Below are 22,063 nucleotides of genomic sequence, written 5' to 3'. Positions count from 1 at the left end.
TCAGTCCTCAAACTTAACTAGCCTAATTTTTCGATACCTTCTCTCGGCAAAGGTCCTCATGGCACTTTCAGATTCACGAGATATTTATCGTTCATGCTTTACTGATCCCAGGCCAGCAAAACCTAATTATTTAAAACAGTTGTGGAGATCTTTTTATGAAACAAAATAGGTATTCTCTCTTATAAACTTTTTATGAACTCTTTGAGATTCTTAAGGCACTTTCTGATACTACGAGACTTTAAAAACAATTCATTTTTTTGTCTCATAAAATGTAATTCTAAAAGGATTCTTCTTGCAAGTATATAGAGAACTGTTTTAGAACAGTACCGAAATTTCATTTTACGCTCGTACAAAAGAATTATTTCTTAAACTATTTAAAAATTATAAGGCGTTTTCTAAGGAATTTTGAGTTCCGGAAAGAACTCATCTTTACCGTAATAAAGTGGAACTTGAGAAGAAATCTCCATATTGACTGAGAAATTTTGACAGGTCACGTGTAAACACCAATCACGAAAAAAAAAAAAAAAAAACAACCTGTCTCAGATTGGGACCAGTAACCTTTTAGAAACGTTTTTGATAATACGTATGCTAAGCGGGTTGGATCAAATCAATTAGCAATCGTTTGCAAAATATTCCAAGAGTCCTACGTGACTGTTCAAATTCGAGTAACCTCAATTTTCAATCCCAGCCGGAAGAGAGACTCTGATCTCTCTCGAGGCAAATAATAACGATCCACCCAAGAAGAAAATATAGTTTCCAGCATGTTCGATCATTCGCTAGATATTTATCGCTGTATCTCGCAAATTCCAAGTCCAAATACGCCACGCGTATACGTTGAATGCGGATTTTTGAACCAAATCAATTAGCGAGTATTGCAAAATATTCCAGGTGGCCTACGTGACTAGTGGTCGAACCAATCGTCGTTTTCTTTTCAGTATAAATTAAGGATGTCTCGCCGTCTTTCTCTTTGCTTTCATGTACAGATTCAAGCGGCGCGCGCGTTGTGTTTATCTCTACTTACTTTCTCTCTTCTCGGTCTACGTGCCATTCAGGCCCCCCGATTCCGGCATCTTTCCATATACATTTCGGCCGTTTGCACCGTCCAACCAACCTACACTTTACGTACACTTTTATCTCTCGAATAGTTTTCTTCGCTCCAACCTTGGCATTGCGCTAAAACCTTCAAAGAAAGTCATCCTTTCCTCCATCTTCCTCAGACTCTTCGACATTCCTCATTATCCTACCAATGCATATTCAGAGCACTCTTCGGGAACGAGTACAGTTGTTGCATTTAATCGCAAGACCTTGATCAAGATCCATCGTGGAAATTTTAATAATTAAATTAAACTTTCCACTCTGATCGGTGTAATTATTAATTCACCGTATACAAGACAGCGCTATTAAAGAACATGCAAATGTAATAAAAAGTAATAAATCTAAGTAGACACGTGCATCGGCTGAAAAAGTTAATTCGAGTGTTGATTATGCAATTTCCTTTGGCGGTTTATTTGCTATTTTCTCCGAGGAGGATTCTAGCGGCTCTATTGTGTTCCACTTATATGTTTCTGACGACGTTGATGCGCGAGAGCGAATGGGAAAGAAATCGCGTTCATTCTCGAGAATTCGTTGGATTTTCGCGACAGGCGAGCGTGCGATTTACCTAGCGTGCGCAAAATTAATGTACATCATCCTGACAGTGGAGCGACGGTGGTTGGGATTTCCTGAACGTTTCAACGGATTACAAAATCAATGACGAGACGCCGAGCAGTTCCTGCGTGCATTTCACCAAATCCGCGCGTGCCTCACATTTTGATCAGTTTTCGAGAAAGAGAGCCGCAGCAATTTCCTCCTTAAGCACACTTACACGACCTACCTACTCTGCATATATGATCGTAGAAAGCTAAGAAAACTTTGCCTGCCGTAAACTTGTCTGCATTCGTCCGCATATATTTTCACGGCGTTATTTTTTACCATAATCGTTAAATCTGCATATTGCACCTTCCCCAAGATAAATATATACACATATTTATATATACGATACGACGACCTGTTACCCGCAAATTTTTATCACCGTCTTTAACATTTCACCGATCGACCAACTATTTAAACGCAAATATATGACGATAATAACGCAAATACGTACGGACGCGTTTAGATCAGCGTCAAATTCTTTCAAAGAATAATTATGTATATAGATTTCGTACAGAAACCTGACTTATCGATCTTATGAGATCGAGGATCGAAAGACTGTTCGGTATGGAAGATTTCGCTTCATGGATTCACTACCAGATCGCGCTGTGGTTCTTAACGGATTTTACCTCTATACAGGGTGTCCCATTCATTTACGTTGAAATAATAAATTTTTCAGGGTAGTAGAGATAATTTGCACGAAAGAAAAAATATATATAAAATTTTAATTATTACCCTAATTTTTTAGAATTTCCCGTACTATTCAAATTTCACAATTTTACAAATGTTATCACGCCCGCGGACACCCGGTATATACTATACTACCTTGATTGCACTTTTTTTTGTTACGCTAAATAGCTGACGACTCGAACACTTTTATGATAGTTTTGCAAATAAATGTCAAAACCGCGAGCCTCTAAATTGATAATAATACGAATTGATCGACAGGTGGATAATGCAACGTGCCACTTATGGAAATTCTATTTATAAGCAATAACGCTGAGCGCTACTCGATGAATTACGAATAATAAACGTAACTAGTCGGAATGGGGGTCAATTTCTCATTTTTATTATAATAATAATGTCTAAAAGACAGCCGGACCTTGCATTGGCATTAAACAGATGTTATGCAACTAATACCGCAGGTGAAATTTACTTTCATTTATCGAACAAATCAACGTCACTCCTCAGCCAAGGCCGATTAAAAGACGTGAGAACGGAGAAGCTGAAAAATTTTTGGAAATGTCAAACCATTGGAAATATTTATATATATAAATGTGACTGTTTATTCGAAGGATGACACCCTGTGTTATTAAAACGGCTTATCTATATATACATCAACAAACATTCATTGAGCAAAATCCTTTCTTAGTATGTAGCAAAGTAATTTTTTATTGTTCGACGCACTATTATATAAATTATATTCTCCCAGGAAGACGCACAACTCATACATTATCTTTGAATACTCGCCATAAATAGCATTGATATTTTTCTTCAAATATTCCGACGACTATCTATTACTCTTCCCAGTTCACTCTAACGAACTTTCGAGTTTTATTTGGAAATCAACTATACGCGCGATGCGTGTAATAATGCCATTAAGACTTATATAACATGGGTTAAAAACAATAGTATTTTTTCTACACTATAGTCGCAGGCAGCTTTAAATAATCAACGCACGCTTCTTAACTCCAATGGCAAACCTATAAATCATGTAAACTAACGCGCAATCTCTCCGTCGTTAATGGTCAGGGCAATTATTAATATGATAGCTGGACGTTGAAGCTCCAGTTGATGTATTTTTTTGTTGTTGTTATATAAATAAATCTCGCAGTCCACATTGAGGTAACGTGCCGACATCCGAAAGCGCATGCAATTATTTTTCAAAGTGGACAGCCTGACGCAATGGTAAATTAGTTCCAGTAGACGTCTTCAACGTGGTATGACTAATCGTGGCAAGGGTTCGTGCAACTTTTTTTTTTTCTAACGTTTCTGATCGATACCCTTCCCGCCCATTACATTTTTCTGCCTCACCTATCAAAGCCCGATGCATTAGATAATTGCAAACTTAACGAGATGCGAATTTTAACGATAAACATATATGCATTATTTACTTGGTTTTGGTATAATACAAATATTATGTAACTAGTACAACAAATGGCTCATTTAGTCTATCTTAGGATCTAAATAACGGAAACCTAACGCAACAATTAAATAGTTCTCACTCCAAGTTATTATCTGACTTACATAAACTATTTCTTAATGCTATCATTGTTTAATGTATATGATATTAAGTTTATAGAACACAAGAATTTGCACCACAGCAGCGAATATAAGGGAAACGTTCGCCGAGCCGTAGCGACCGCGAGGTAGTAGCCGTTCTTAAATTATTTTTAACATTGAGCGCTCTTACGTTATTCGATAAAATATCTGCATTCAAATGAAACATAAATTTCGAAAAATTCCGAAAAATTTCTACACCCAAGGTATACGAGGACATCGTTTCAGCAGCACCACAAGGTCCGCCTATGAATATAATTTGTGATTAAAAATCATTGCACAATTATCCCACGTCTGCCTATTAGAAACGAAATAACGTTTTCCAAACGAGGAAATAGATATTGTTCATTTTGCCACGATTTTCTAATACCGGCAAGGAAACAACACGGAGTTAAATAAATATAAGTATACAATTGGTTATTTTTACTTCGAGATATAACCACAGCTAGTAAAAAGAGAATCCTTTTGGAGTTCCATTTTATTGAGACAAAATATGAGTTCCTTTTGAACTTTCATGGTGTTAGAAGATGTCTTTAGAATTCTTAAAGAGTTGGAGAGAGAATATTTTATTTTGTTTCATAAAAGGAGCTCCACGACTGTACTGAAAGAATTCTTTGTGCTAGTTGGGACATAGCCACGATAAAATCGTTGCTACGTTTTTGACCACTCCCAGTCAACACTGCCCAGAGCAATGCAGGAAAAACCGATATCACAATGTCAACATGGTCGAGTAATAAAGTTATCATTATGAAAACTAAAATTTCACACGATCGAAAGGTATAAAAATGATAACTATATGATATCGGTTTTCGACGTATTGCCCTAAGCAATGCTGACTGGGCCTTTACACAATACTCTGGTAACAAAATTGATTATTTTGACGTCATTAAATGCGTTAAATTGGTACATTTTATCATTTACATTTAAAACTATTACACAGCTACGACAAAAGCGTTTCTAATCTTTTTGACTGCTTTGTCAAAATCTTCTAGTGGTAAAACCAGTCGTTATAACGAAACTTTTGATAATCTTAACATCATTGGCCTATTAAATTTTATCCTTTGTTTATAACGCAGCTACACGGAGGAGATAAAACTGTAAGAATTGCCACGATGACATGGCACCAGATTCCCTCGATTGCGAGACGACAATATTTCAATTTTACAATGCAGAATCGGTCGAATAATAAATATTACAGTGCGGAATTGGTAGTTTTTCCGAAATTATAGCTTTAAAATAGGTAACAATTGTCATCTAGCGATTGAGGAGGCAATTTTTTGTTGTCCATGCACGCGGTGAATTTTACCATTCCGCACCGTAATAATTCATATTTCAGAATCTAGGGATTTTGGTGCTACGTAAAATTCGAAAAATTGCCTTAGTATCAGAGCAATACTTTAATATTTCATGAGAAAAATTGTAATGTTTGCCTTAATCGCTAAAACCACTTGTTTCCGTGTATGAGAGAAAAGCGTTTGTAACCTTTTCGCATGACTGCTTTGTAAAAATTCCCTAGTACAAAAATTAGTCATTATAACCTAACTTTTGGTCCCGTTAAAATCATTAAATTACTAAATGCTATAATTTACATAAAAGTCTGTCACGCAGCTGCGACAGAAGCGTTGCTACGTTTTTGTCTAGTTTGCCACAATTGCTTCACCATATCCGAGCCTTTCTCGCCAATCATAATAACCGGCGCGTTAATGTTTCCATTGGTTATGGTCGGCATGATAGAAGCGTCTATCACCCTCAATCCTGAAACTCCATAGACTCGCAATTGTGGATCGACCACAGCCATGGGATCCGTAGGGGGGCCCATTTTTGCCGTGCAACTCATGTGATAAATCGTCATGGTGTACTGCCTTATCAGACAGTTCCAGTAATCATCCGTAAAGAGAGGCAAATGTTTGCAATTGGGTACCGGCTTGCTGTGAAATCTCGCACCGAATCTCTTCATGGTCGAAGTTTCCCCGAAAGCGATCGCTGCTTTCACTCCTTCTCGCAACACGTTAACATCATCCGGATGGGTCAAATAATTGTGGTACATCAACGGATACTCCAGTGGATTCTTCGACTTGAGTTTGATAAAGCCACGTGACTTTGGCCTCAACATCATAGGAAAAACCCCGAAAACGTCATGATTGTTGATCTTGCCGAAGACCTCGTTGTAAAATTCGTCAGTCAGACCGTGGGCCACTTTCACGTGCGTACCGCCATCCGAGTTGGTTGAGGATGACGTCAGCATGAACTCGATGTCCGGCCAATCGTCGGATTGATTGGCGTATTTCGTGGAGATGAAACCGACAGCCTCGAGGCCAACGCTGGAGGTTAAGGGACCATCCTCCGTTATGGCGTATCTCAAGGCTGAGTTAATGTTTACCAATCGGTCCATAACCACGCTAATTTGGTAATCTATGAGAAAGGCGAGACCGCCGACTGCTATGTGATCCTGCAGATTTTGTCCGACTCCCGGGGAATCGTACAGCACTGGAATCCCCAGTTCCCGCAGATGTTCGCTCGGCCCTATTCCCGATAGCATCAACAACTGAGGGGAATTGATGGCTCCCGCGGATAAAATCACTTCTTTCTTCGCGTACACCCTCTGCTTCTTACCCTCCTTCACGAACTCCACGCCATAGGTCCGTTTGGTCTTCGGGTCTATCAATATTTTGGTCACGTGACTCCACAGTGACAAATGGAAGTTCTGCCTGAGTTGTATGGGTCGAACGAACGCTTTCGCAGTGCTGCATCTGGCGCCTCTTCTCATGGTGTACTGATAAAAGGCGAAACCTGTCTGCTGGTCGCCGTTTACATCGACTATGTCGTAACCCATTTCTTCTCCGGCTTGCAAAAACGCCACTCCCAATGGCGTGTTGTAGGGAGCGTCTTGAACGGTCAAATATCCGCCTGAAAAATATTCCAAAGCCATGTGATATTTTGTCTCTCGAAACTCTCCTTTCGCGTCTCGTCACGTTAAATTCGCTTTTTCGATCGATCCTGCGCATTCGGCATTTATTACTTAATAGTGTGTTTTAAGAGAACCGGTTATCCACGGTTGGCCATTCCGACCCGACCTAATTTCCCGGTGAACGTATACGACATCTTACGACACCTATGAAAATTCGATTTATTAAAACTGCGCAGGCGCTTGCAACAATCGAACCGGTATTAACATTTCACGCGCTAGGTCAGTGCTCTTGACAAGAATGCCATTGATGCAAGAGATAGGTTATGTTCTCTCGCCGCGAGCGCGAAGGGTAGAGGGAAAAGTTGGGTTAGCTTACCAGTTTTGTGATAGCGATTATTCGCCAGGTAGGGATTTCTTTGGTCCTCTGACTTTTTGAAGTAGTGCAAAATATCCTTGTAACCCCAGCCTTCGTTTCCAAAACTTTCCCACTGATCGAAATCTCGGCGATTTCCTCTGATGTACAGCATAGTGTTGAGCACGCTGGAGCCGCCAAGTACCTGAAATGAAAAAGTGAAATGCACGACTCTTTTATGGCAGAGCTAAAACGTGTTTACATCGATGAGCATCCTCGGCAACGACGATGCATCATAATTTACCTCGCTCTAGTTCTGAAACGTGCGTGTCTTATTAATAAACACACTCTACACAGAGTATATACATGGATCAAGCACTTTCGTTTTGCATTACCACGTACGCACAGGGAATGAGCAAATATTCATCCTATCGACTCGAGAGAAAAATATTCCATTTCTCGCTGCAAATTAACCAGCGAATCAAATAATAATAATTAGACCCAACGACTTTACACCCTTACGATAATTCGTCCACTGTACTGCACTCTTCGTTTCTAACAAGTAGCTCAACGGTGCAACGTGGTCCGAAATTACTTTCACTCTCCGACCCAATTTCGTATTACGTACTTGACACTCGAGATATTACGCCATAACGCAATAAACGGAAGAATTTCTCGTTCGCCATATCGCATTCAGCAACAATGCAACAGGTTGCTGTACGTGAAACTCCAAATAAAAATAATCAGGATTCAATCAAATGGATTGAACACAACTTTCCATATATACAAAGTTTCTCAAATTTAATTCCAATAATAATTATTATAATCACCACGAATTTCCATTTAAATTTTCCAAATACCTTTGCTTCAACGATTCTACAATTATTCAATTATATAACTACAGCTCGTAAGGAGGTATCATTGACCAGTCTCGTTAAGATTAATGAAAAAGATTTTCTTCTCACCTTTCCACGCGTCCAACAGCATCTTTGATCAACCATAGCCTGGCAGGCCGAATCCTGTGGCTGTGTTCTGTACTTCCAGTCTATCTTGCTCTTGTGCAGGTACAAAGAGAGGATAGGCACATCGGTGATCTCGGTCTCGGGACCTCCAGCTTCCAAAAGCAAAACGTCCCATTGAGGATTCTCCGTGAGTCTATTTACAACAACACTGCCAGCCGAGCCACCACCGATCACGATAAAATCGTATTCTTTTCTCAGTTCCCTGGTTGACCTAGGATGATTCTCCGGATCCACCAGATCGTAATTGAAATAAGCCATGGAGGCTATTAGCACGGGGATGATCGTCAGTTTTCCAATGCCGATCAAGATAGTCGCAGCCTTTACGGCAGCTGTTATTACAGTCACTATACCCATCTTTTTTTTTTCTCTACACCGAAATCTGCCGTAGAGGAGCTGCAGTGTTTACGTTCGACAGGAACATCAGTGTTGACGAAACTCGACTATCGATCCTCTTCTATCGACACCCGTCACTCGTCTGGCATTTGTGCGAAAGAAAAATTTGTCCTTCCGTAGAATCGACGAGCGTTCTCGCGTGTATCTCGCGCACACCCTCAAGGGGCACGAGAGTACCATTTGACGAAGATCCCCATTATCCTGCCTCTTATGGTGCACGTACCATTGAAACCTGCAATCACGTATGAAACAAATTTCACGTAAAGCACGCGAGGAGAGTACGGGGAGATGACGCAATCAATGCGTCATGCCATAGAAGAATCCCTTTGTCAAATGCACCCAGAGCCATTGGACTTTTCGCGTGAATCGACGAATCGTGCTTCGCCGTGCTTCCTGCTTTCGATTCGACTGAACGATGATGCACCTTCTTAAGTGCAGCATTATGCATGCGAAGCAGGTACCGTTGTTTTTCTTTCTTTTTCTCTCCACCATGCGTTCGCCAGCGAAGATTCGCAAAGTCACGCGCTTAGCTTTGAAAAACTCCTCGTTTATGGAGCTGCTGGACGTTATTATTGTTCTCCTCCCCGCTCTCACTCTCAGTCGAGCTGATTCGTATCTCGATTTCAGGAAATGGTAATTCCGTGACTGAGGAGAGGAGAAGTTGGTTTGTGGACGCGCTTGGAACATTTAACGAGCCTACGCGTCTATGGATTTTCGTAATAGACCAAACGATATTTTGTAACAGTCTGTTTAATATAAAGCAACACGTGGCGAATAGCCGGAATTTACGCGAACGTTGAAAGGTTCTTAAAACTCGACTGTGTTACGTTATTCCGGTTTCACTAATGTGTAATCCCTGTATTTTCCCTTTCTTCCAAGATTTTTTCCAACCAAGTGGTTTTCTTTCCAATTGAAAACCCCACCGTTCTTCCCGCACAAACAACTCGTATTTTCTTTTAAACTTAAACAAACTGACTCTCTGAGAAAGATGCCAATGAAACACGCTTATTTCGGTGTTTGTAACGGAGAAGCTAGCGAGCGGGAAGAGAATAAATTTAATTGACTAAACTTGTCAATTCCTCGCTGAGGTTCAATGAACAATTAAAGCTGTCCAAGCTACCGGCGACAGACTTGTTTATTTCACTTATTTACTCATGCAGAAAATCTTGTTGCAAAATTTATGATCTTTTAAAGCATGTTTAATTAAGCTGTGTTTCACGCTGGTATAATTGCTTATAACTTTGGATGGAAACAAATAAATTAATAGAAATTAGAATAGTTATTAGTTAAAGTGTAGAAATCTCTAGGGATAATTGCTATATTTTTATGCAAAGTTGTTATTATATGGAGAGAAACATTAAAGATTGATATAATACGACAGGACCAAATATTGCTATTTGAATTTTAAAAAACTTATTTCACATGGTTAATTGCGTATAAGTATGGATGAAAACAGATAAATTAACAGAGAGTAGAAAACTAATCAATTAAAGACTATAAAACTGTAAGGATAATTTCTATATTTTTCTGCAAAGCTGTCATTATATAGAGAGAAACCTTAATAATTGATAAAATACGACAGGACTAGGTATTGCTATTTGAATTTTAAAAAACTTGTGTTTCACGCAGATGATTGCGTATAACTTTGGACGAAAACAGATAAATTAACAGAGAATTGAAAACTAATTAATTAAAGTGTGTATTAAAATTTAAAGATAATTTCTATATTTTGTGTAAAATTATGATTATACAGTGAGAAGCTTAAAAATTGAAATGATACAAGATGACAGTTTATGCCTGTTGAATAAAGAAAATCCTACTTTAACATGGATAATTACATAAAACTTAAGATAAGAACAAACAAATTAATATAAGGAGCAGTAAAGTAATTAATTAACATTTAGAAATCTCTAAATTTTTGTCCAAAGCTGCTATTATATATAGTGAGAAATGTTAAAGGCTGAAATAATGTGACAGGATAAGGTATTGTCTGGTGAATTATAGGTATTTGATCGGTAATTGTGTGGTAGTTTGTGTGGGTACATAAGAAAGCTTATATGACATTTACCGGTGGAGATCCAGACGGGAATCCCGGCTACGTGACACGATGAGCATGGACCACATTCAGAAGCACATGGTATTAAAACGGCTTGCCGCGATCGAGCAGCTCGCTAAGGCAGAGAAAGCGAAAGACTGAGAGTTGGAACATTACGTTGAACGTATAAACCTTGCAAGTACCACCACTTTGATATGGAGAAAGACAAGACTCTCGTGTCGTCCTGCCTGAATCTTTGACCCCCGGGCTACTCGCAATCTCGTACACACAAATAACCAAACACTTTTTCTTTTCTTTTCTTTTCTTTTCTTCCCTTCCCTTACCTCACCTAACTCATTACAAATTCCTATAACGATATACATTTCGGTGTTTAAAATTCCTCACCGAAATTATAGCTCCGTATCATAAACTTCTCAACCATAAAATCCTGTCAACGCTGTAATTCCTAATAGATTCACAGCTTGTCGATTATGTCATTCAATTGTCTTCTTTATATACACATAAATTATTGTTCTTTGCTGCATATATTTCTACGGATACGTTATAATAATAATTATAAGACAAACATTTGCCACTCTTGTGGTGTGGAGCAACTGAAAATGTCTGCTTATTCGAAGAATCAATATTACTCAATGTGTCGCATAGGTCGCATATTCGTCGTCGGTGAGACGAAACTTGGCCGAAACAACTTTGCATCGACGATTAAAATTTCACTCTGGAAAGTGGATTTTAACGAAGATGCTGCAGGTCGTTGCCATGGTTACGCTCAGCCTCGCGCAGGGTTGCGTAATTTTCGAGCCAATATGATCTTTACTCCTTTATTATAATACGTACTAGTAACCTAGAAATTACTATGATTTCTTTTTTTTTCTATCAATTGAAACCTGAATGCAGCGGCGACCTTACGACAGTTGTAACGCGGCTATCCGTCCTTTCCCCATTGCACGCGCTACGCTACTATACATTTTATTTATTTTTTGCATCAGTCATAACTGACCTGAAACCTCCCGCAGGACTCGCCGAGATTGCCACGAAACAAGCTTTTGTAATATCTCGTTGCAGATTTTCATTAAACAAAAAAAAAAATAAAATGAAATATAAATATCTTCGCTTGATTATACGTAAAATGGAACATATAACGATCGGAGGATCGAGCGTTGTTTCCCAACGTTGATTAGTAATTAACAGATTTCTGTCACCTCGTTCCATCGCTAACGTCACGGCACTTTTTCTAATCATCTTAATTACGGTAAAAGTCATCAGCTCTTGGACTCGCCTAAAGACTCGTGAGTTTTAAATATTATATAAAAATAGTAATAACGTAGCGCGCGCGTGTGCGGAGCGCCATATGTTTATACGATTTCAACACCACGTGACGAAAGTTTCCGGCGAAAGTGATTTTCGATGATGATTCTATTTTATGGCAATGTGTGACTTTTCTTTCAAATTTTGCTACTTTCTAATCTACGAATTACAATTAAAATACTTGTTTAAATGCTACACCGCACACGCATATAATTACGAGGAAGCAATTTTACGATCATTAACAAAAAGTTTATAATGCTCTTGAATTGGCCAGTGTGTTGCGCAATAATTTTCTCAATTATGATTATAATTGAGAGCAGTAAATCCAAATATTGTATTTCAAGTGATTTGCTTCGGCGCACAATGTACAATCGTTACGCGTTTTTATCTTAAATTCTCGATGCTGCCTTAAAAGGAGAAAAGTTTTTTTAGCAGCTCCTCGAAAATTCTCGGTATTCCTTAACATTCGAGCTTCGAACATTATCCGGCTCTTCGCATAATCAGCGAAGAAACGCTATGAAAGTTCTGTTGTTGTTTTTCCGAAACTTCCTTAACGCGATGAGGGAAAAAGAGATCCTTCGTTTTTTTGCAGTAGCACGCAAGAAAATTCACTTAAACGTCTGCGTTGAAAAACGCGAGTGCTTATATAACATCTTTCATGGTCCAATGCCTTTAATGGTCAATGTAATTCAATTGAATTAAGCTCTAATTCTTCCACATATAATTTTCACTTTAAACAAATAGCTATATGGATGCAGCGTCTAAACAGATCAACTTACGATCAGTATTAATTTCTGTTTCAGGTAAGGAAATGCTCGCCGCACTCTCTGCTTTTTACTAGTTACTCTTTCCAGGTAAGTTTCTTCTCGATATATCGATCATAAACGATCCGCTGTACAAATAATGCTAAATCGTTAAAAACCATATATTCCTCTACGATCAGATATTAACGAGGCATGTCGATAAAAATCTTGTATGAAATTTATTACTTTCTACAGGCGTTACAAAATACAAAAATATAAAAAAAAATACTTTAGTTATCAAAGCATTTTCGTATAACGTTGGCACGAGCAGTTAACAACAGTGCTTTTTTTCAATCATGCAGCACTAAAATGGCAATGTACTCTTATCCTCTTATCTATAACACTATACATATATATTTAAATGCAGCCAGCGATCGATCGTTAATAATTGTTGACTCCTATCGATCGAGCCAGCGTGCCTTGATGATATCGCTGGCTTTCTCCGCTATCATAATAGTAGGTGCATTGGTGTTTCCTCTGACAATAACAGGCATAATCGATGCGTCCACCACGCGAAGTCCTTGAACTCCGTAAACTTGCAACTTGGGATCAACAACGGCGTCCAAATCACTCAGAGGCCCCATTTTGCAAGTGCCCACAGGGTGGAAGATGGTACTGGTGTATTCTCTCATGACGCACGACCAGTAGGAACGGCTGCCAAATTGGTGCACGTCGCAAGGTGGAACAGGAACGGTCAACAATTCAAAGCCATATTCTCTGAACACTTCGGTATTGAACAATTGCAAGGCTATCTCTATGCCGGACATCATGACATCCATATCTCGTTTATCGTTGAAGTAACCAGGATAAAGAAGAGGTGGTCCCCAGAGTGGATTGGAAGCATCCAGAGTGACGTAGCCACGACTCTCGGGGGCCAACAGTATCGGACGGAAATTAATGGCGTTGTAATAAGCCAACGGAGCGGTACCAATTTGGATCTTGGGGTCGATGAGGAAGTCCTTGAAATTGGTCCCGTCAAAGACGTACTGTATATCTGGCTGACCCTCCTCCTTCTCGTAAGGAGTCTGAACGAAGGTACTGCAGGACAGGGTTCCCGTGGCGGAGAGTGGTCCAGTACGGTGGGCCTCCACGTACTGATAAATGTCCTTCATCCTCTGCTTGTAGTCAGCCAACCTCGAAGTTTTCTCGTTCATGAGTATCGTGAGGCCTGTCATGGTCAAATGATCCTGCAGATTTTCACCAACCGGCAAATCCTTGACGACCTTGATCCCAAGAGGCTTGAGTCGCTTTTCCGGGCCAATTCCGGAGAGCATGAGGATTTTCGGAGTATTGAGAGCACCCGCCGAGAGGATGACCTCCTTTCGGGCTCGGGCGACCTTGGTGAAGCCTGTGATGCCAGAGGTGTACTCCACTCCCGTCGCGAGCTTGCTTCGTGGATCGATCAGGACCCTCGTGACGTATGCCTGGGTCTCGATTACCAGATTGTTGCGCCTCGCACGTATCGGACGAATGAAAGCACCGTTCGTACTTTGGCGCGCACCATCGCTCGACGTCATCTGCATTCTCGTTACGCCCAGTTGCTGTTCTCCGTTCGCATCCACCAGAGGGTATCCGATTTCTTGCCAAGCGTTGAGAAGAATGTCCGTGTTCGCGTCGGTGTAATTGAATCGCTGGACTGTAAGGTAGCCTCCTGTCCTGTGATAATGAGGATTTTCCGCCAATACCTGCGTTCGATCGTAACAAGAATTTATTTCGAGTGGAGATTACGTCATTGGGTGTAACTAAATTTTCGAATATTTTTCAATAAATTGGAATTTTTGTTTTCTTTAAATGAATTCTTTTCAAACGTTATTTTAATATGATTTATTGCACTTGAATTGTATAGTATATATATATATATATATATATATATATATATAACAGAAGAGTGAAAAATGTTCACCTCTGGATCTCGATTATCCTCTGATTTAAGGAAGTAAGGCAACACTTCTTCGTAACTCCACCCTTTGTTGCCCAAGGCCGCCCAATTATCGTAGTCTTTCCGATTACCTCGAATATACATCATGTAATTGATCGTACTGGAGCCACCCATTACCTTCGGAGCAAGGTGTTCATTATAAAGACATAAAGGAAACAATACTTTCACTATGTAAATTTCCAAAAGTCTTATAAAAACATTTGTCAGTTTAAGTGGGAGTGGCTGGGGGAATGTCCAACTTCTAAAAATAAATAAAAGTATCTTAATTAAACGTCGCACCTTTCCTCTTGCCCAAGAACAACTTTTGCCTGGCCTGGAACGACACGCGTGTTCCTGAGGCTGAGTGCGGTACATCCAGTCGATGTTGCTGCCTTGTAACATTGAGGCGAACGATGGCACATCCGCAACTTCCGGTTCCTCGATACCAGCCTCTATCAGGAGCACCTGTGTACAGTAATCATCGATCGATCGGTTACATTTTATTGTTATTATTGGTGACTAGGCGGAAGCATTGGCAGCATGCTATATAGTATAGGCGTGGCTAATTTTATTCGGGTCACGAGTGCGCCAACTTCCTCCCCATCTTTCACCCCGGAACTTTTACACTCCAACGTAATCGCGTTTCTCGCTTCTTCGATTGACACGCTCAAACGACCATGAAACCACTTGTAGATATCTTCGGCAGCTGCGAAGCCGCACAATGCCCCCGTGATATGTCAGCAAGAGACTATCTTCTCTCCTGTGACCCCTTTCGAGAAGCCTCGTTAAAAAAGCTGCTCTATCCTACTTCCTACATAATGAATTCTAAATAAATAAAAAAAGATAAACGCGTCTCTTCGTTGGTGCACTTGAGTATTCAATCTGTTGGCTTCCCTTGGTAACTGTATAATGCAGTTTCTGTCCTCAGGTACCGAGAAGACTGATAATCCCATTTGATAAAATCTTGTAAGCAGTTTTATCACAAATCTTTTTTTAAATAATTTTAAATTGTTAAAAAATAACTAGACTGCTTATTGGCTTAATTCGATTGTTAATTGATGTTTTTGTTTGACCAACTGTACAGTTGTTGTTTTCTGGTACCGAGAAAATGTTAATAACCTCATTTGAGGAAACCTTGCAAAAGAGTTGTTTGGTCGAGGCTCTTAATGAATTTCGAACAAATAAAAAATAAACGCGTGTCTGCATGTATTGACATGAATTAATTATTAACCGATGTTTTTGCCGAATTAACTGTACAGTGGATGCTCTCTGGTACTGGGAAAATGTTAACAACCTCTTCAGAGGAAAGTTTGTAAAACAGGAGTTTTATCAGCTTTGTTAACGAATTTCAAATAAATTAAAAACAAACGCGTTCCTTTATTTGCAAGAATCGATCATTGATTGTCAGTCAATCTTCCTTGATTAGCTATATTTGCTTCCTGTATAGAGAATGTGCAACAAATACAGTTATACAGTGAAATGGAAATATGCACAGTAAATTATATGCACTATCTCAACATTATCAATCGGTCAATTTTTGCATATTTTAGCGTGTACTTTTTGTATATGCCACTACACGTTCACACTTCAGTGTCACTATTATTTGCTGCACGTTTTCTGCATACCAACACATTAACACTATGACGAGAATGTACAGAGATGCATATATGTACCAATGCAATCTTTTGATCAATTTTTGCATTTTTAATGGCCTTTTTTCCTACACTTATACAGCTACACGTGTGAAAATTGATATTATTATGCTGATGCACAGCAGTGATACTGAGTTGAAGTAGTGTAATAATTTGTACTATAAGGATATCTATCGATAAATGTTGCCATTTTAACCATTTTTTTTATATAGATATACAGTTAAAGATTCTCAATATTTCGTCACTGTGTCGGTGCATTTACGATCCTAATACAGTTTCTATTTTCTGGTACCGAGAAAACGCTAAGAACCTCTCTGAAAAACCTTGCAAGAAAGCTGTTTTATAAACTTTCATAGTGAATTTCAAACAAATAAAAAATAAACGCGTTTCTTTATTGGTACAAATCAGACGTTGTCATAGGATATAGAGTTGCTGTTTTCTGGTACCGAGAAAAGGCAAACAACAGCAGCGCACACTTTGCCAACAGGGAAGGCTAATTGCCAAGACAAATTCTCTTATCGTCGTTTGAAAGCACTTTCCCCATCACGTATTCGGTCCTTTCTTCGAAATTCTAGAATCTATTATTGTTACGTAGACGCGACAAATATACACTTTAACGGACGTTTTCCTAGCCATAAAAAATGCTATAAAATAATAATTCAAACTCCGATCACAATACACCCGAGTTCTCTTCCTCCTATATATTTCACTTTATCCTCCATTACTTATATACGAGCACTGTCAACTTGGATCGAGCCGAGGATCGTAAAAAATGTTTAACATAAATTCCTAAAATACTTACTCTCCAGTCTCTAATCTCGCTCAGTCGGTTCGCCAAAACGCATCCAGCAGATCCAGCTCCGACGATGATGAAATCGTATTCCTTGATTTTGAATCCGGTAGGTTTAGGAAAATCAATCGGAGCTTTCCGGTAATTGCCAGAAGTCTCCTCTTCGTTATCCAGATCATAGTCACCGTCCGTACAGTCGTCACTGGACACTTGGACAAACTCTGGAGTCTCCTCGTTGCTATCAAGATAATCCTCGTTCGAATCGGTAAGTTCGACTACTTGCCGTTTCATCAGTATCGGATTGGTGCGTTGGCCGAAGAAGCCGGTCGATTGAGAGTATCCACTATTAGTCCCATCGAGTTGCTGGTCCATTATCCCGGGTTGCACTCGAAATGGTACACCTTGGAATCTTTCGAAGGTTCCAGTCGCTGAATTGAAACGAAAAGGCGGTGGTCCATTCCTCTGGGGAGCTCGTATTCTTATCGAATTTCCGTGATTGTTGTCGTTGTTGTTCGATATTATTCTCCAGAACTGATTGTTGCTCAAAGGGTGGAAGGGTGGTGTGTTTGGTGGATAAACTCGGACTCGTTGCTGGCGCCAGTAGGGCTCGTCCCTGCTGCTGCTAGATTCGAAGCGAAGGTCGCGAAACTGACCTCGCGGAGGGTTCCTCTCCCCGAATATGTAGTCTCTGTCCTTGGAGAAGCCGAAAAGCCTGGTTACCACTGTGAGGAAGAGCAAGGACGACGGCTGACACACGGAGGCTGCTGCGTGAGTTTGGCAGAGTCCTGCCATATCAGGTGGAACCCAAGACATTTTCTCGAAAGATCGAAAACCGTCCGTGCTAAACCGTTGGCAACTTTTGACAAACTGCCTCTGGATCTTTTCACGAAGAGCGTAGCGGCAATAATGAGCTGACTTTATTGCTTACTACCAATAAAAAATGGGAGTAAATATACTGTGGGATCGCGGCGATATCGCGAAACGACTAAAACGCGCTGGTATGAACCATTTAACCCCACCTGTAACGCCAAGTAAAATTGGCCAATTGTTTTTGCTAGAGCTACTCCTTCCCCTGTTTTTCATCTCAAATGTACGTATATTAGACAAATAATTCATATTGCTGACGCATATCCTTATCATATTCGACTAATCTCTCGACTTTCGGATAAAACAATTTGTTTCTCTTGGTTCGGCACGTTCTCCGCGTCACATACCTTTGCACAAATTTGTTTTTCCACCTGCATCATTTCGCTTTGATACAGGAGCATATTTTTATTTTTATTGTCAAGAATAAGAATTTCAAAACGTTCCAATGAGCCTTGAAGATCGCCACAGATTTCACCGCAAATCATTAGGGAGCAACAAATCTATTAATCTAGGGGGCTTTCTCTAGTTCTCGTTTCCGCAAAACTTGTTAGCTTAGTGAAACCAGTCAACTATATACGAATGATCGAGTATAAAGCGGGGTGATTCAAGTGAAAACAATAGAATTTCAATTGATTTTTATTTATGCAAAATCTGCTGACATTCACTGTGTTATTTATTGACAATGAAAGTATATAAGTGGTACATCAAAATAGTAGGTGCATAATTCTGTAATATAATAAAATACTAGTTTTCTAAATACTCATATAATGTAATAATTATTGCTGCTTAGAATAACTATATCTCTTGTTTGATGTGTGCGATGCTAGATGATGAAATAATGCGTGATTTTTTAAAAATAATTCAATAAAATCAGTCTAATTGCATGTAAAGAAAAAAGGGAGAGATATACTATGTATTATCAGTTATTAATGTATATAAGATATCTGGTGTTGCTATTAATAAAATTCTTAAAGAATTTAACCACCTCCCCTCTCTCTCTCTCTCAATCCATTATTGCACAAGGGAGTCCAATTATTAAACATTAGTAAACAATTTATTAAATACGTATGTTTGCAAAAAGAAATTAAATGTTCGCCTATTTTATTAAAAACAAAAAATTCTTATGCATTCATTAACAAATTTAAAGCTCATCCTTCAATGCCCACTCTTGTTTAATCAAGTGGGCTGCCTTCTCAGCAATCATTAGAGTAGGCGCATTGGTATTGCCACTCGTAATTGTAGGCATGATCGATGCATCAGCGACTCGTAAACCTTTAATTCCGTGAACTTTTAACGTTGGGTCCACAACTGCGCGAGAGTCACCCTTAGGACCCATTCGAGCCGTAGAAACAGGATGATAAACCGAAGTAGCTACATTTCTCAAACTACACTCCCAATACTCTCGAGAATCTGGTACGGTGTGTCGACAATTAGGAATATCGAAATGTGCCAATTTTATGTTGAGTTTCTTCAACGTCTCAGTCTCCTGCATTCTCTTGACGAAATCCACGGACCTTAATAACGTCTCAAGGTCATCCTTGTCTCGAATATAATTGGCATAGATTTTCATGGGAACAGCAGGGTCAGAACTGACCAACCTCAATCGACCAGTGCTTTTAGGTTTTAAAAGTATCGAGCAGAAAGTATACACGTCACCTTCCATGATTAGCTTCGAGTACGCATCGATCGTTTCCTCGTTCATTCCTAGACTCTTCAAGACACACTCACCCTTAAACGTGTGCCACCTAGGTACTGACGCATGAATAAATTGAACGTCAGGGTATTTGTCATGATAATCGGTGAGATTCAAGAATCCTAAAAGATCGGTGCCACCGGTCGATGCTAATTCACCAGAATTATGTATGAGATATTGGTAAGAATAGTCCAGGAGTATCGTAGGTGACGGAGGGTTCCCTGGATTGGGATAGGTCAAATGGAGACCGAACCATAGTAAGTGATCTTTAAGATTTTCACCTACTGGTAAATCAGCTATTACAGAGATATTCATTTCTTTCAAATGTTTTTTGGGACCTATACCGGATAACATCAAGATTTGTGGCGAGGCTATACTTCCGGCAGACAAAATCACTTCTTTAGACGCTTTGATCTCGATTGACTCTCCGGTCTTCAAAGTGACCAATACCCCACTCGCTCGGTTTTTATTCAACAAAATCTTATCCACTCTGGCTGATTTCATTACGTACAAATTTTGTCGATCCTTTATCGGTGCTAAAAATGCTTTAGCCACGTTCACTCGTCGACCTTGGTCAAGGTGACCGTGTGCTCTCCCGTAACCTGCGAAAACGCCAGCATTCAGATAGTCCATGATCGGTATCTTCATTTCTTTAGCTGCTTTGATTAATAACTCCTGCATATTGCTGCCAGTGAAATTGTACGGTCTTATTGGCAAAGGTCCATCGGTTCCAAAATATTTCTCATATCCTTTGGAAATCAGTTCTGGACTCACGTTGATCGACTTCCTAAAAAATGGCAAAACTTCTTCGTAGCTCCAGCCTTTGTTTCCCAACTTTGCCCATTCGTCAAAATCTCTATAAAGATAAATCGATTAATTGTACTGCTCAGCTGTTTAATTAAACCCTACCTGAAGAACCAATCATAAATAAATGAAGCTTACTTATCGTTTCCATAGACATGCAACATGGCATTGATAACCGAGCTGCCACCAAGAGCTTTTCCCTTGGCCCATCTGCAACGTTTGTTGATCGAACTCTGACAAAAGTTGTCCTGAAGCTCAACCTCGTAACGATAATCCATCTCGGATCCTATATTTTGGAACGTTAAACTGGGAACTTCATTGGAGACTGAAGGATCATCTCCTGATTCTATCAACAAAACTTTCCACTTTTCTACTTCGGTCAATCGCCTCGCCAAGACGCATCCAGCAGATCCACCTCCCGCGATGATAAAATCGTATTCATTTGTGGGATTTGACAAAATTTCTTCTGTACGATCGGGAGGATAAAAATCGTTCTGTACCAATGTGCAATGGGCCGCTAATATCGTTTGCACCAAATGACCAAATAGCAATCCTTGTGGTGCTTGAGCTGCAGCTGCACAAGTTGCAGCTATGCAGTTCTCCATTTCTAGATGAACATTATTTTACACTCGCTTATGATATACACTTTTGTCTAATCTAATAAATCCAAACTTACCAAAAGGTAATTTGCTTGCTAATGTAAATAGTAACTTTAGAAAATTGCAAAAGAGTGTTTCGCGAGATGCATCCGCTCGAGGAGTCTGGAAGAAGCAACTACTCGAGATCTACCTCGCTTTAGTGGCGAGGCTAGACTGGTTACCGTTGAGCTACAATACAAGTTTCTTTGCCATTGCTCTTTTTTTATACAGCTCTGTATCCCTCCTACCGTTCCTTGAGTCTGCCAGATGAACTACAGAGTGTCTATAAAACCTGAATCAACCCCTTGAACCTCTGAAATGCTTTTGGATATGGAAAAATTTCTTCGGACAAAAGGCCTTGAAAAGGTCACTCAAAGTCAAGCATATATACACATGAGTCTTTAAGTTTGCCTCCAGGTGAATTAAAGAGTTCTTTTCAAGTCTGAATCAACCCCTTAAATTTTAGAAATATTTTTGGATATGTGAAGAATTTTAGTGAGAGAAAGAGAGACGAAGGATTTTGAAAATCATTCAATGTCAGTCATATATCGATTGGACTAAGCCTGCTAGATGAATTGCAAAGTGACCCCAAAGTCTGAATCAACCCTTAAAATCTTGAATGTATTTTTATACATGGGGAATTCACTTGAAACAAAAGACCTTGAATATCGACCAAAGTTAAGCACCTATTGATAGGGCTGAGTCTACCAGATAAACTATGGACTGTCTTCAATGTCTGAGTGAACCCTTTAACTCTTGAAAATGTTTTTATACATAGGGAATTCTCTTGAGACAAGAAACCTTGAGTATCGTCTAAAATGAAGCACTTATTGATAGGTTCTAGTCTGCCAGGTGAACTACGAAGATTCTTCAAAATGTAAATCAATCTCTTA

The 22,063-nt window shown here is 39.5% G+C and overlaps 4 protein-coding genes across 4 annotated transcripts in view; 1 reads left to right on the top strand and 3 right to left on the bottom strand.

Moving 5' to 3' along the window:
• Positions 1-22,063, top strand: part of Flo2 (flotillin-2) — a 64,126-nt gene that overhangs the window by 23,564 nt on the left and 18,499 nt on the right. The window lies entirely within an intron of this gene.
• LOC136772134 (glucose dehydrogenase [FAD, quinone]) lies at positions 5,494-8,605 on the bottom strand. Its single transcript, XM_066724869.1, has 3 exons — positions 8,195-8,605; positions 7,254-7,434; positions 5,494-6,876 (listed from the first exon to the last, which is right to left on the bottom strand). The coding sequence occupies exons 1-3, from the start codon at positions 8,603-8,605 to the stop codon at positions 5,570-5,572; spliced, it is 1,899 nt and encodes a 632-aa protein (XP_066580966.1). The 3' UTR covers positions 5,494-5,569.
• On the bottom strand, positions 13,023-17,981 carry LOC136786146 (glucose dehydrogenase [FAD, quinone]-like). The gene is made up of 4 exons (XM_066747679.1): positions 17,181-17,981; positions 15,027-15,191; positions 14,712-14,864; positions 13,023-14,493 (listed from the first exon to the last, which is right to left on the bottom strand). The coding sequence occupies exons 1-4, from the start codon at positions 17,979-17,981 to the stop codon at positions 13,207-13,209; spliced, it is 2,406 nt and encodes an 801-aa protein (XP_066603776.1). The 3' UTR covers positions 13,023-13,206.
• Positions 18,656-21,347, bottom strand: LOC136785663 (glucose dehydrogenase [FAD, quinone]-like). The gene is made up of 3 exons (XM_066746840.1): positions 21,209-21,347; positions 20,671-21,139; positions 18,656-20,584 (listed from the first exon to the last, which is right to left on the bottom strand). The coding sequence occupies exons 2-3, from the start codon at positions 21,135-21,137 to the stop codon at positions 19,177-19,179; spliced, it is 1,875 nt and encodes a 624-aa protein (XP_066602937.1). The 5' UTR covers positions 21,138-21,139; positions 21,209-21,347; the 3' UTR covers positions 18,656-19,176.

Source organism: Prorops nasuta, unplaced genomic scaffold (assembly GCF_024137725.1).
Source record: "Prorops nasuta isolate Cenicafe-Biocafe unplaced genomic scaffold, Cenicafe_Pnas_1.2 PNAS00003, whole genome shotgun sequence".
Lineage (NCBI taxonomy): Eukaryota > Metazoa > Arthropoda > Insecta > Hymenoptera > Bethylidae > Prorops > Prorops nasuta.
The sequence above is the reverse complement of the archived record's forward strand: the minus strand, read 5'-3'. Positions and strand labels throughout refer to the sequence as shown.

Excerpts from the sequence above, each read along its gene's own strand:
- LOC136772134 (XM_066724869.1), bottom strand. The coding sequence starts at position 8,605 with ATGGGTATAGTGACTGTAATAACAGCTGCCGTAAAGGCTGCGACTATC. Across the intron at positions 7,435-8,194 it reads GCTGTTGGACGCGTGGAAAG|GTACTTGGCGGCTCCAGCGT; the intron begins GTGAGAAGAAAA and ends TTTTCATTTCAG. Across the intron at positions 6,877-7,253 it reads TAATCGCTATCACAAAACTG|GCGGATATTTGACCGTTCAA; the intron begins GTAAGCTAACCC and ends AATATTTTTCAG.
- LOC136786146 (XM_066747679.1), bottom strand. The coding sequence starts at position 17,981 with ATGTCTTGGGTTCCACCTGATATGGCAGGACTCTGCCAAACTCACGCA. Across the intron at positions 15,192-17,180 it reads GCGAGATTAGAGACTGGAGA|GTGCTCCTGATAGAGGCTGG; the intron begins GTAAGTATTTTA and ends TACTGTACACAG. Across the intron at positions 14,494-14,711 it reads AGGATAATCGAGATCCAGAG|GTATTGGCGGAAAATCCTCA; the intron begins GTGAACATTTTT and ends GATCGAACGCAG.
- LOC136785663 (XM_066746840.1), bottom strand. The coding sequence starts at position 21,137 with ATGGAGAACTGCATAGCTGCAACTTGTGCAGCTGCAGCTCAAGCACCA. Across the intron at positions 20,585-20,670 it reads CATGTCTATGGAAACGATAA|AGATTTTGACGAATGGGCAA; the intron begins GTAAGCTTCATT and ends TTATCTTTATAG.